We start from the raw sequence: 14,259 nt of genomic DNA on the forward strand, positions 1-14,259 counted from the left end.
AAAAAAGTATGCAATTTTTCATCAATGTTTTCTTTTGACGTTATCACGTAAAATTATCGTCCGTAAACCGACCTTACAGTCAACCCCCCCCCCCCCTTTTTTTTCCACAAACTATTGGGAATTCCGGAGAAATTGGTAGAAAATTCAGGGACGTGTGTAGTGTGAAAACCGTGTTCAGTTCTGAAAAGCCGCGACGTCCGATGAAGACCTCCATCTGACTGGCGAGACTACAGAGCGGTCGAGGGGCACGGAGCGCAGCGTGTAGCACGGCCTGATTGCGCGCTCTTCAGTTGCAGCAGGTGCAGCAGCTGCGCGCGGACATCCAGTGGCTGCAGGAGGAGTGCAAGCTGATGGCACACGAGGTGGACGACACCGACAACACCGGTGAGCGGTCTTGCTCCATGCATTCAGCTTACCATGACAATAATATTCAGGCACGTGGCAAAAAAAAATACTGAAAAAATATCTAAATCAGGATTCCAGAGAACGATCTTTTAGCATTGAACATGTCTAGTTGCAATTAAGTGTCACATGCAGTTGAAGGAGTAGATTCAGCTATTGGCAGCTGTAAATGTATAAAAGTGCATATTTATCGTAAGTATAACAAGTGGATCCTCAGATGAAGGTGATGCGTTGAGTACTTTCGCCTATAGAACTTTATTCATGTCTTTGCTGTGATTGGTATTCCTATTGTACGCACATCTGTCTATGTAGATTGCTAAACTGCCAAACCTATTCACCTTCGTATCTCTTGAAAATGTGTTTGTTTTTGCGCTAATATCCTTCTTTGCGACTGGAGTATTTGCGCCATAAGCGCATAAAGATTGTAAATTCTATGAACACACATTGATGTTAGCGGTGGTTATATATGACTTGCTCGAGTCCATTCTTTCAAATGTGTACCAATATGGCGATAGATTCTGATAAGCATAGGTAAATCAAATTAAAATAGTTATGAGAATACAACACTATAATTGACCATTTGAAAAAATGAACACAATGTTAAAGGTCTCTACAGGGAAAATGTGGTAATTAATTTGTATTTTTTTTAGTTCGTATAAGATTTTAGTAAATGGCAAAAAGTAAAAGTACATGTTACTAAGTGATTTCCTGTAGTATTTTTCTGAGTAAAAAATATATTAAAAATATTTATGATACGTATAGAAATATATTTTCAGGCCTAGTTATTCATTATCACATAGTTATTGTAACAAATCAGAAATTTTTTTTCTATAATAACTTTATATTTGACTAACATGAAGAGGATTATGACCTTATTACTCATATAAATTCTGAATCCACTGAATTGACCAGCAAAACCTAAACTTACAAAAAGTATTCTAGAAAATAAAAATTGAAAATATGTAAAGATAGTATTAAAATCAGAGATATTAATTTTTACTGTTATGTATTGTCTTTAATGCCCATACATAATCATTATACCGTGGCATAAGACATTAAAATGGGTTGGTGAATAGACTGTGGTTCCGTGTGGCTGGTACCGGTGCCTCTGGGTGAGCCGTATTCCCAATTGACTCATATCTGGTCTCAATCTCGTGTGGAATAAATACCAAAAGTTAACATTACTGGAGCGGATTTTAAAAAGCGTTGTTAGCTTGACATACAACAGTATTGTCTTCGCAAAACGTTGATAGATCGACATACAACAGTATTGTCTTCTCAAAGCATTGTTAGCTTGACATACAACAGTATTGTCTTCTCAAAACATTGTTAGTTCGACATACAACATTATTGCCTTCTCAAAGCATTTTGAGCTCGACCTAAAACAATATTTTCTTCTCAGAGAGTTGTTAACTCCACAAAAAAAACAGCATTGTGTTCTCAAAGCATTGCTAGCTTGACATACAACAGTATTGTCTTCTCAAAGCATTGTTAGCTCGACATACAACAGTATTGTCTTTTCAAAGCGTTGTTAGCTTGACATACAACAGTATTGTCTTCTCAAAACATTGTTAGTTCGACATAGAACATTATTGCCTTCTCAAAGCATTGTTAGCTCCACAAAAAACTGTATTGTTAGCTCAAAGTTGAGTAAAAAAATCGTGGTTTGGTCAAAATTAACAATGAATTCAAACTTTTTTTAATGTTGGCATTATTATTTTAAAAAAACTCTTGACAGTCATTAATCCTGTTTCGATTGCAACAATATTTTTTTGAGGAGTTTACACTGGATAAAAAAACAGCATAGTATGTTGTCTGGAAAATAGCTATAAAAAACACGAAAATGAATCCTAAATAAAGAAACAGTATAATGTAAGAACAGTGTGATTTAATGCAGTATTTTGTACATACGCCATTGCAGTTTTGCACTGTTTGTCGTGGAAAAATTCCGAAAGTAATAAAAAATATTAAAATAAAAAATTACAGAAAACAAGACTGAATCAGTTAATGTGTGACAAATGAGCCAACCATGAAACTAAACAAGTACTATGGACAACACAACGATGATAGCACTGACGAACACAGGAGGTTTCTAGTGACAACAGTTGCTACGTTCCGGGAACTGGCATCTGTTCCCGTCATCAGGCACAGACAGACTGGAAAACCATGGGTTTATATAGGTTGGAGCTCCTCTCCTTGCGCAGCCAATGGCAGGCGAGGACTATCCTGATTGGCCGCGCACAAAAGGGATGATATTATTGGGTGATGAATGCTGTGTGGGTTGTTGTTTTGCAACTGAGTTGTGTAGTAAACTAGTTTTTTTTTAATTAAAGGTATCCATATATTTTTTAATTCAATGCTTTGTTGACTGATAATATTGGTATTGCTGAAAATAAATGCTGATACCTTAAGTTTCCTTTTAATTCCTTTATGAGTGGTGCAGCATTGTCCCAGACCCAGAATATTCTATGGCTATTGTCCCAGACATGTTCGGCAAGTCTAGAGTTTTGGGTTTCATCCTTTATGTTATTTTTGTGCTCCTTAATGCGTGTTGAAAGAACCCTGCCAGTTTATCCTATGTACATACAACCACATTCGCAGGGGGTCTGATACATCGCCTAGTGATGCTAGGCTGCTATGCAGATAACACCGTGCTGTATAGCAGATCCCACAATCTTCAGCCAGCCTCCAACAGATTGCAGGCCACACTCACTGCCTTTGAACAGTGGTGCACGAACTGGAGAATTAAAGTAAACACAACTAAGTCAGAAGCTATTGTGTTTAAACGATCAGATCTACCGCCTGTCGATAACAGGCAACTAATTTCATTTGTTTAACGAACACATCCCGTACAAAGACTTTGTAAAATGTTTAGGCGTCTACATGGACATAAAACTGATCTGGCATCGTTATATTGACACCAAGCGGGGTCAGGCTCAGGGTAGAATGAGCACACTATACCCTGTCATGAGTAGGCGATGTGGAGGCATAGTAAAAAAATGGCTTACTGCTCTACAAGGCACTCATACGCCCGATATTAACATATGCATAGAGACCCGTGAATTTCGCGGATTCAATGACCTCCAGGATAGACTCCAATATCCTTTACACACTCGGGAAAATGCCAACTGTTCATTGGCTGTTGACTTGTGAGTCGTCTCGAATGGATGGCCTGTGATTCGACATTTCTATGAGTGAGGGTCTCTAATTGGCCCTCAGTCCTCCAGATTAACCCAGAACCAATGACAGAAGCAGCACTAAGGTATAATCATTTGAATTTTAGCATAACACGAAATGAATCCGCGAAATTCACGGGTCTCTACATATGCAGCCCCAGTCTGGGTAACTGCAGCTAAAACACCCCCTATTGACGCCCCAGTATACTGCCCGGTCGAAGCATTGCATCGCAATAACTTATTCGGAGACATTGCAAGACTTATACATTAGGACCACACAAACATAATTAGTTATAACCACATGTTTTCTCTCTCGGGAATCATGACCCAGACGTGGAACAGAAGTACAAATGCCTGGCGCACCTCCCGCCCTAGCGCCGCGTGATTGGCTGTTTGCCGGCCAATCACAGTGCCCGGCGCGCGAACACTGGGATTGACCGAGCAGTCTGCCGGCCAATCACAGCGCCCGGCGCGTGAACACTGGGATTGGCTGAGCAGTCTGCCGGCCAATCACAGCGCCCGGCCCGCGAACACTGGGATTGGCTGAGCAGTCTGCCGGCCAATCACAGCGCCCGACGCGTGAACACTGGGATTGGCTGAGCAGTCTGCTGGCCAATCACAGCGCCCGGCGCGCTAACACTTTGCGCTCGCCGAGCGGAGCTCAGTCGCCTGAGACGGACCCGGGTGTGCGCACACGCGCTGAGTCTATGCCCTATGCCTTAGCACAAGGAAGGGCAGTGTGCGTCCAATTGTACTACAATATACCAGCTCACTACACACATGTATGCTGGCAGGTTATGTAACTTAGGTTAGCTTTTGATTTAATTAATGTTAAGGGTCCTCCCACAGCACACACACTACCATAGCCGACGATCGTGTAGTAGTTGAGGCTAGGGCCTCGCGATGAAGGACTGGATAACTTCTGTAACCGACCTCGGTCAACTTGCAGATCTATCCACTCCTGAGTGTAGCCCCACGCACCAATTTGCGACAAACAAATTACTAATCAAATAACTCGTGGCTCGCGATTTATTAATGTAACCAAACAAAAACATTTTTAAATTTTTAAATAATATATATAAATTTATTTATAGGCACACACAAATACCTTTCCCCTTCTAGTCTAGTATAGGCTGGCTGGCAGCCTGGCGGGAAACGACACAAAGTCATCCCCGAACAAACCAGCTCCCCCCAAACCTAATGCGGACATCCCAAATCCAAGTGCTCTACCCCTGGATGGTAGACTTGTTCTATTCTGTCCAACTCTTCTTCCCTAACCATCGCACTGTTTCCTGTAACCAACATTCTTGAAGTTAATGCATGAAAATTTGCAGCCCGTGTGTAAGTGCCTTGGGGTTTTCCCTGTGTCTGTGCAGGTTTTACCTGGGCCCGACTTATGTAGTTTTTAGTCTAGAGTTAAGAAGTGAAGGGAGTTAGTCATGGCGCCAATCGCTGCCATGGCTGGCCAATCCCCTCCTAGTACTTGATGCATGGTACCCTACCCGCATGGCTTAAACCTAGCAAGAGTATAGCGTATGGGCTTCGGCCTGGGACACACTTAAGTCTCTTCCCTAACCTGGACCCCTCCCAAAAACACTTAATTTTTAGTTATGTTAGGAAAATAAATCATGTCCAACATCAGTCTGTTTGATGACGGTAACAGATGTCAGTTCCCGAAACGTCTCAATTGTTGTCACTGGAAACCTGTGTTCGTCAGTGCTATCGTCGTTGTGTTGTTCATTGTACTTTTTTATCCTCATCTCTGTGTTTATATGTTTGCTGCGTTGCCTGTCGTTGTTAGCTCACTGTGCTCGTCTGTGTTGTTAAATTATATTTCGTGACTAAGTTCCTTAAACGAAATTCTTGTGCTGTCTGATATTTAGAGGTTGAACATTTTTGTCCGTACTGTCCAACATCAGCTGATTCAGTCTTGTTTTCTGTAATTTTTTTATCTTAATATATATATATTTTTTTTTTTTTTTCGGAATTTTTCCATGACAAACAGTGAAAAACTGCAGTGGCGTATGTTTAAGAAACTGCATTTAAACAACATTCACAATTGCATGACTCATTTAAAGACAGATAAATGTGGTTTATAATTTGTTTTAAATAAGGTCCACGTAATAATGCTATTTTTGTAGGTTTCAGTGCCCAATATTTATTATGAGAATGCCACTGTGAATATAAGTGCCTGTAGAATTATGTGTTCAAACATTACACTGAACACGCACCTGCACAGTCTAGTGGCCAGAGGAAGTTTGAACTCAATTCGTCTTCTCTGGCGTCAGCATGTCTGTGACACTGGTATTGACTTTTGTTTGTACAGACTTTAGTTTCATTTATTCTATTCATAAATGTTGTTATTATGCCCTAATTCTCTTTGCAAGATATTGCAATGTAAATGTAAGGTAATAATCTATAACAAGTCCTGGTGGTGTCAAAGTTCATAGGAACTGCTTTCTGTGTGTGGGGTTGTGCGCTTGCTACTTCTCGTTAGTCGCTGCAGCTTCTCTTATCTGTTTGTGGCAAAGCAGGAAGCTTGAATCATACACCTTGATTGAAGGTATTTTATCGGCATTATGAACAGGCATGTTGCAAAATTGATTGCAGTTCCCTTAGGAGAAACGGATGAAGAATTCTATAAGAACATTTACACGGGCCAGCGCGGACACATCCTTCCTCCACGAAAGTACGCTGCGTCACGGTCCAGGAGTAAGTGGCATTTTGTAGTGCCCCATTGGATGCCCTCCTTTCATTTGGTTCCTGCTGCCTTGGCTGGAATGTGATGTGCGTGTTCTAACATTGAGCAGCTGCGGTGCAGCCACTAATATCCTTCCCCACAAACACATGGCGCATTGCGGATTTGGATTAAATATCATCTTGTAGTGCCGCAATGGATTACCTTCCCTTCATTTGGTTCCTGACACCTTTGATGGTATGTGATTTGCGTGTTGTTAACTTTGAGTAGTTGTGGAGCAACAACTAATATTCATCCTCCATGAACGAGGGGGCATTGCTGATCTGGAGTAAGTGGCATTTTGTAGTGCCTCAATGGACGACCTTTCCTCAATTGGTTCCTCTTGTCTTAAATAGTAACTGATGTAGGTGTTCTAACTTTTTGCAGCTGAGGTGCAACAACTAATATCCTTCCTCCACTCATGCAGTGTGCATTGAGGTCCAGGAGTCAGTGGCATCTTGTCGTACTTTACTGATTACCATTTTTTTCTTTTGTTACCGGCTATCTTTGATAGTATGCGGTGTGCCTGTTCTTACTTAGAGCCGAGCACCGCAACCATTAATTTCCATCCACCGCGAACGCTCGGTGCATTTCAGTCCTGGTGAGAGGGGCATCTTGTAGTGCCTCACTGATGATCTTCTTTATATTGGTTCCTGCTGCCTCAGGGTGTATGTAATGTGTGTGTTCTAACTTTAAGCAGTTGCTTTGCAACCACTAATTTCTTCCTCCACGAATGCAGAATACATATTTATCCTCGAGTTTGTGGCATCTGATAGTACTTCACTAGACGACTTTTCTTTCATGTGGTTTTTGCTACCTTGGATAGTATATGGTCTGCTTGTTCCAACTTTGAGCAGTTATGATGCCGTCACTAATATTCCTCCTCCACAAACACATAAGGCTTTGTGGTCTTGGAATAAGTGACATCTGGTAGTGCCTCACTGGATGAACTTTTCTTCATTCCATTCCTGCTACCTTGGATAGTATGTGTATGCTCTATGAGCAGTTACAGCGTAACCACTTATATCTTTCCACCACGAAAGCACACTGCATATCGGTCCTGGAGTAAGTGCTATCTGGTAGTTCCTCACTGGAAAACTTTACCTTTATTTTGTTCCTGCTAGGTACCTTAAATAGAAAGTATTGTGCGCATTCGAACTTTGAGCTGTTGCTGATCAATTACTTAAATCCTACCTCTACGAACACACATGTATTGCAGTCGTGTAGTAAGTGGCATATTGTAGTGCCTCAATGGATGATCTTTCCTTCATTTTATTCCTCATACTGTCGATAGTATGTGATGTGCGTGTTCTTACTTAGGGCAGTTGCAGTGCAAACACTGATATTCTTCATCCACGAACATAGGCAGCATTGCGGTAATTGAGAAGGTAGCATCTTTAATTTTCTTACAGAATGACCTAGAATTCATTGGGTTCCTTCTACCTTTAATTGTATATAATTTGAAGTCCAACTTTGTGCAGTTACAGTGCAACCACTAATAACCTTCCTCCACGATGGTTGGGTGGGAGTGTATGTAATGTGTGTGTTTTAACTGTAAGCATTTGTGGTGAAATCACTAATATCTTTTCCAGGAATGCATGGTGCATTGCGGTCTCTGTGTAAGTGCCATCTGTTAGTGCATTACTGGTTGTTTTTCCCTTTAATTTATTCCTTCGACCTGGAGTAGTAGGTTTTGTGCCTACATTTTCACTTTTAGCTGTTGTCGCGCAACCACTAATATTTTTTTTTTTAACGATTAAATAGTGCTTTGTGATACTGGAGAAAATGGTATCTTGTAGTGCCTTACAAATTGACCTTACATTATTTTGTTTCCTGCTATCATGGATAGTATGTGAAGTGCATGTTTTAACTTTGTGCAGCTGTGGTTCAACCACTAACAACCTTCCTTCATAAATGAAGGTGAGTCACGGTTCTGGAGTAAATGCATCTGGTAGTGCATCACTAAAATACTTTTACTTTATTTGGTTCTTTCTACCTTGGTTAGTATGTGATATGAGTGTACTAACTTTGAGCTGTTGTGGTGCAACCAATAATATTTTTCCGACAAAAACGGAGGGTGCATTATGGTCGTGGAGTGTTATCTTATTGTGCTTCACTGAATGAATTTCCCTTCATTTGTTTCCTGCTACATTGGATAGTATGTTAGGTGCATTTTCTAACTTTATGCATCTGAGGTGTATCAACTGAAATTCTTCCTCCACAAAGGCACAGTGCATTGGGGACCTTGAGTAAATGGCCTCTTTTAGTGCCTCGCTGGATGGCATTCCTTTCTTTGGGTTCTTTATACCTTGGATAGTATATGATCTGTTTTATTTTTAATTTGTGCAGCTAGTTACACAATAGTTGCATAAGTTACTTTTGAGAATATGTAATTGAAAAAAAATTTTTGATTAATTTTTATTGAGCTTGATTACAATTTACGTTTATTATTTTCATTTTAATTTCGGTAATGAAATGGCCGGGTGGAGTTCCAAAGAAGTAAAACTAATGCGCCACATGCTGCATGCGAAGAAGGAAGGGAATACATGTTGGTGGCATCCCGAAGCCATTCGAGAAGGCGAAAGACTCCGTCTTTATTCCAGAAAAAAGTGTAAGTTAATTACCTATGGCCGGGATGTCTCACACCAACACGAGAACTGCCAGTTGGTGGTGCCGAGAAACGAATTACCACAACAATCAATTGGATTTAAAAGCCGAAGTTAAAAGTATGTGTTCACATTATGGCTTACCAAAGAGAAGGTGCAAGTCACCTCACAACCAAAACCATAGACAGCTGTTGAAATACTTTGCAATTTTAGGCTCTGTTTCTAACCCAAGATTGCATAATACCTTAATATATATTATAGTTTGAAGTTGTTATGCGTGTTTTTAAAAAGTCTTATTTGTTGAACATAATTATCTGAATTAAGACACACACAAAAAATTCACATTACTAAGTTATTACATAGCAATATAAACAGCAAAAAATTATGTCCCTTACCATATATATGAACCTAAGGAAGTTACAAAAATAAAGCATGCGTGATATCCAGTTTTCCAACCAAAAAAAAAGTTAAGCAATTTGAGTATGTACCACACAACAGCTGTGCAATTGCACACTTACATTATAAAATTGTTGTACCTTTCTGGTGATCTTACATTTTGACCTCTCCTAGTGTCAAGTGTCAACCACTTTATTGCTCTGATCTCTGTTACCTTCCCTAACACTTTAATTAATATCAGGCCAGACTTTATTATAATTTACCAACCCTAAGTGTGGAATATAACATTCCTTGTTTCTTTGTTCCATATTTTAATAAGTATTATCCTTACCTTTAAAATGATCAACACCCATCTCAACTTTTCCCCTGGACCTATTACAGTTTCTTTCATTGACTTTCTTAAATGAATAGAATTCCATGTTCCGTCGGATTGTTTCTTTTTTCGTTTAATACATAACACTACCTGGGATTATTGTGGCTACTTACTATTTTCCTCTGCTCCCATTTTTGTAGCTTTCCATAGCAGAAGGCTAAAATCTCATCGTTTTGTGTTTGGTAAATTAAATTATATTTGAGCCATACTAAACATCTTAAACAGCTCTAAATTGCAAAGCTTCCTAAAGTGTAACGAAAATTCTGAAGTAATGCTTAGATATATTTTTACACTTATTTATCAGTCAAAAAAATGCAAGGATTAAATATTATCTTTAAACAACCTCATGTAAGGAACAGCTGCTGGTTACCATTGTCAACACACCCAGAAAGAATGTTAATATAGAACACTACAAAATTATGAATGTTTACAATTCTTAAACATGAATAATTTTTGCGGTCATAGCAACTAGTCAGCCTTTCTGAGCAGGTGCACCTAGTGATTTTAATACATTGTTTAAATTGGATTGTTGTTTTGTAGCATAACCTTAATAACAGTTTCAGTTAATATAAAAAAATGTTCGGAAAATTTAACATGGTTATTTATATTTAAGTAGTGCATTAATAATTTACACATGCAGCGCTCTATCGAACATAGCTCAGTCTTGCAATCTCATGGCAGTGCACTGATAGTAGCACTGGATGTGGTGAGCCAATCGTAGAGGAGCCTGAACCTTATTGGACTAGAGATGTGTTCGTAGGAAGCTAAAAGAGTTTCTGCAGCATGCCTGCATTGTGCATGTAGCTTCTGGGGGTGGAAGAACATGGGTGACCCGGGCTTCCAAGAGCCATGGAGAAATGGTTACACCATTTCATCGCATCTTGGAGGCAGTAAGGGACAGGCTATACCGAGAGGCCGACAATACCCATTCCGGCATCAGCACCACCCAGTCTCCCCATCCCACACCCACCCAACTAACCACCAGTTGGAGCAAGTGGATTCCTCACACAAGCCACCGAGTAGCACCTATCTAATGGTATCACCCTCAACCTGGGAATCCACAATACCCCAGGTTACTCGTGACCTGGTAAAATACCTATACAACCTCTACTGGCTCTCCACAGCTGGTACCGGTGGTCAGCCCAACTACTTCCAATCTTCCTGGCTTCAGTAGGCATTCCAGGCCAGTCGCCGACTACAAGCACCTTGGCCCGAGGAGTTGACAGCAGATTAAGGCCCACTTGTGAGTCCCAAATGGGAATAGCAAAAGTTCCAGTCCAACCATCGCTTTTTCCATGCCCAATTTCCCACCATGAAACCAAGCCTTTGAGGCTCAGAAGTCGAACCGGCTGGCTAAGGTTTCAATCGCATCAGCTGTTGCCCACAGATTCAGCTCATCTACCATTTCCAGTACCATGTCCAGCAATTGAGGATGCCTAAGACTATGGTTAAACCTGGAATAATCCTCTTCAGTATACTCCGCTGGTGCCACAATAAGTAAGAGGATCGCCTTGGATGTAGATAGGCTATATGTGCGCATTATGCACTCTTTCCATAAACATTTTGTATCTGTCTCGGATACTAAACCTGGCAACAACTCCGACATCTCAAACGATACGCGCCTTCTCCCTCAGGAATCAGGACAACTCGCATTCTCGACAGCCAGTATAGAGAAGTCGGTAGCTTACAGGATTGAGATATCTCGTAAAGAAGCCAGAAGGGTACTGGGTGTTGCTACAGTATCGACAGCCAGTGCATAAAAGCCTGTATCTTACAGGTCTGGAGATGTGATGGTAGGAATCTAAAAGGATACCGAGTGTGTTTGCCATCTGACAGCCAGTGTTGAGAAGCCAGTAACTTACAGGACTGTAGTTGTGCCAGAAGGGTGGCGAATGTTGCTGCCATCTCGACAAACATTGTGCTGTACCTCTCCATCATTCTTTTAGTAATTTGATCACTTGGAAAAGCAAACTTGGTTCTTGCAGCGAGACACTGTAGTCTTGCACAACCTTGTTACCAGTACTGATGTTCCAGTATGCCTGAGTCGTGGTATTATTTGGGTACCTGGTCCGGATACTGTGGGAGGGTGCTGGTGCTAAGAATGTAATTCTTGGGTTGTGGCAGCAAGTTGGGTGGTTTGCCTCGCCTGGAGTACTTTCACACTTTTTACTGTCCAGCAGTTCATAAGTAGAACTGTCATTACCTTGTAAACATGTTATACTTGGTTTCCAGTAAGCCTGCCTACATCAACAATCCTATGGAAACTTGCATGTTGTGTTACTGCCCTTGTGTAGTTTAAGAGAGCTTTATATTAACTTTGTTATAAAAGCCCCGGAAGCTGCTTTGAGTAAGTGAATGACACTACAGTATACTCGGAGGTACTCAAGGAAGAAACATTAAAAAAAAGGGTACTTATTTCTCACAAGAGGACGTAGAAAATGGATCGTATTTGAAGAGATAAAATACTAAGAGTTTTGCTTTAAGCTTACCCTTTTAATTGTTTATTATGGTTTTTATTATTTTCTTTTAATAGTTTCAAGATTTACAAAATTACACTTGTCATAGTTACTGGGGCCCCAGCCATCAAAATTCATCGATTACAAATAGATTATCAATTGTACCTGGAATACAAATTTAACATTTTCCTTTGACCAACTAAGACATGTCATAATCAAGTTTTCACAAAAAAACTAACATAAATTATTTAACTAGGAAATTGAAACATTTGTCAGCCAACCAGTGCGGGACTATGTATAATTTAGGTAACTATGTTAGGTTTAACAATGTATGATATGGTTGAATGTTCACTGGCAGTGACTAGAAGTGAGGAGAAGAGGTGACGGCTCAAAGGTTGGCAGACTAGAGAGACATGTGGAATTCATGTCCATTCAAGAAGGGACCATGTAAATTTTGCAGAATTTTACAGACTTGAACCAGAGAAAAACCCGAACTCTTGGACCATCTCTTGGACCATTTCTTGGACCATTTCTTGTACCCCACTGGAACCAAACAAAAGGAGGTCAGTGGTCAAGAATAGAAATTAAGGCGACAAGAAACAGGAATCGAGAAGTCAGGGCAAAAGTTAAGTAGAGAGACAACTATAAGCCCAAAGGCATAGAATTTCCCACTTACCATTCTGGGGGCAGAATAGTGAACATCACATCATCTGGATATGCACTAGTGCTCGTGGAAGCCAAGTGTGAGTTATGCTACAAGATTACCTATTAATCAGAACTACATGAATATCAAACTAGAAAATAAATATACTAGGGATCACTCCCGGACTCCCTAGGATCACATCCCGTAGGCTAGTCGCTACGAGACTACTTCACGAAAAGGCTCGCGGGTGAGAAGCACCGGAAAGAAACGACCACAGTGATGACATGACGAATCAATCAATCATTTGGGCTGCATGTAGCTAAAACTCGCGCTAGGGGGCTGGAGGCCCATGAATTGGGGGAACTGGCCTCTCATTGGCTGGGGGTAGTGGCCGAGATATCGCCCCATCAACCAAAGAAAAAAAAAACAAAGGTGGCTGGTAGCTTAACTTAAGGGGCCTTGGAGGTTACTTGTCTCATGCCGAAAGCAGCACGCTGTCTGGGCACAGGCGAAACAGACTCGGGGTTAGTTCACAATAGTCCCGCAAGAGGGACTACTGTAATTCTGGCACTTATAGGCCCAGCTGGGTCGCGCTCTGTCGGGCTAGAAGGGAAATAGAGAGAGGTGTGGTCGCGGCCGTTAGAGGTTTCGCTACATCGTCGAACTAAAGTAAAGTAGTTGGCATCTTTGCCACGAGATGGCGAAGGCAGGCCTTTCGCTGGCCAGCGAGATGTCCTTGATTCTGGCACTCCGAGAGGCGAGGTTAAAGGCCCGGTCAGTGCTCTCGGTGAAGTTCGTGGAAAAGATGGCAGCGGGGATCTGCTAGCTCGTGAGAAATGTCTTAGGGCAGGTGCGATACATGCCCGATAGCCCTGGAACATTAAAATGGGGCATGACTGGAGCTGCTAACCTAACCCGAGCTCTGGGAAGAATGCTACCCTGGGAGGACACTGAGAAAAGCACTCTCGGTCACGAAGCTGGACACTGTTACTGGTAGTGTTCATGGCCTGAGGTGGTAATAAAAATGATGTCTTATACTTGGCTGACGAAATCGCACCAGGTTTTCGGTTGCGGAGCTGGGAAAACATGGCAAGACTCTAGTAGAAAAGAATTGTTCAGGATGAACAATGGACTAACAGAGTGTATATTAAAGAATTTAGAGGAGAAATAAATTTGTGTCAATTATTTCAAATTTTTCGGCACAGTATTTATTTGGTGATAATTGAATTTAGCTTCTTCATGGGCCAAGAGTGAAGTGCAGAGGTTTCTACACTACTCTCGGGGGTAGACAAAGATAGTTATAAAACACCATGGCATGTCAATTATAAAGATTACTTTTTTAATATTTTTTGTTGCCCTACCAAGGCATTCCAGTAGTGTATTTATGTTGGTTTCCGGTAGTTTTCTTTTCTTCCTTGCTGGAGCATCCAAACATCTGAATTTTCTAATGACTTATATAATTTGTGTTAT

General features: G+C 40.9%; 1 protein-coding gene across 9 annotated transcripts in view; it reads left to right on the forward strand.

Moving 5' to 3' along the window:
* Positions 1 to 14,259, forward strand: part of LOC134542678 (TGF-beta-activated kinase 1 and MAP3K7-binding protein 2) — a 213,601-nt gene that overhangs the window by 124,712 nt on the left and 74,630 nt on the right. For 6 of the 9 annotated variants that reach the window (XR_010076845.1, XR_010076844.1, XM_063387121.1 and 3 more), the window contains 2 exons: positions 291 to 384; positions 6,189 to 6,290. Coding sequence is in view for 7 of the 9 variants with exons in the window: in XM_063387121.1 (XP_063243191.1) it covers positions 291 to 384; positions 6,189 to 6,290 (196 nt within the window). In the remaining 2 variants the exon portion in view is untranslated. The remainder of the gene's footprint in view (positions 1 to 290; positions 385 to 6,188; positions 6,291 to 14,259) is intronic. The other 3 variants (XM_063387122.1, XM_063387126.1, XM_063387124.1) reach the window with 1 other exon arrangement.

This window comes from Bacillus rossius, assembly GCF_032445375.1.
Source record: "Bacillus rossius redtenbacheri isolate Brsri chromosome 9 unlocalized genomic scaffold, Brsri_v3 Brsri_v3_scf9_1, whole genome shotgun sequence".
In the NCBI taxonomy this organism is placed as follows: domain Eukaryota; kingdom Metazoa; phylum Arthropoda; class Insecta; order Phasmatodea; family Bacillidae; genus Bacillus; species Bacillus rossius.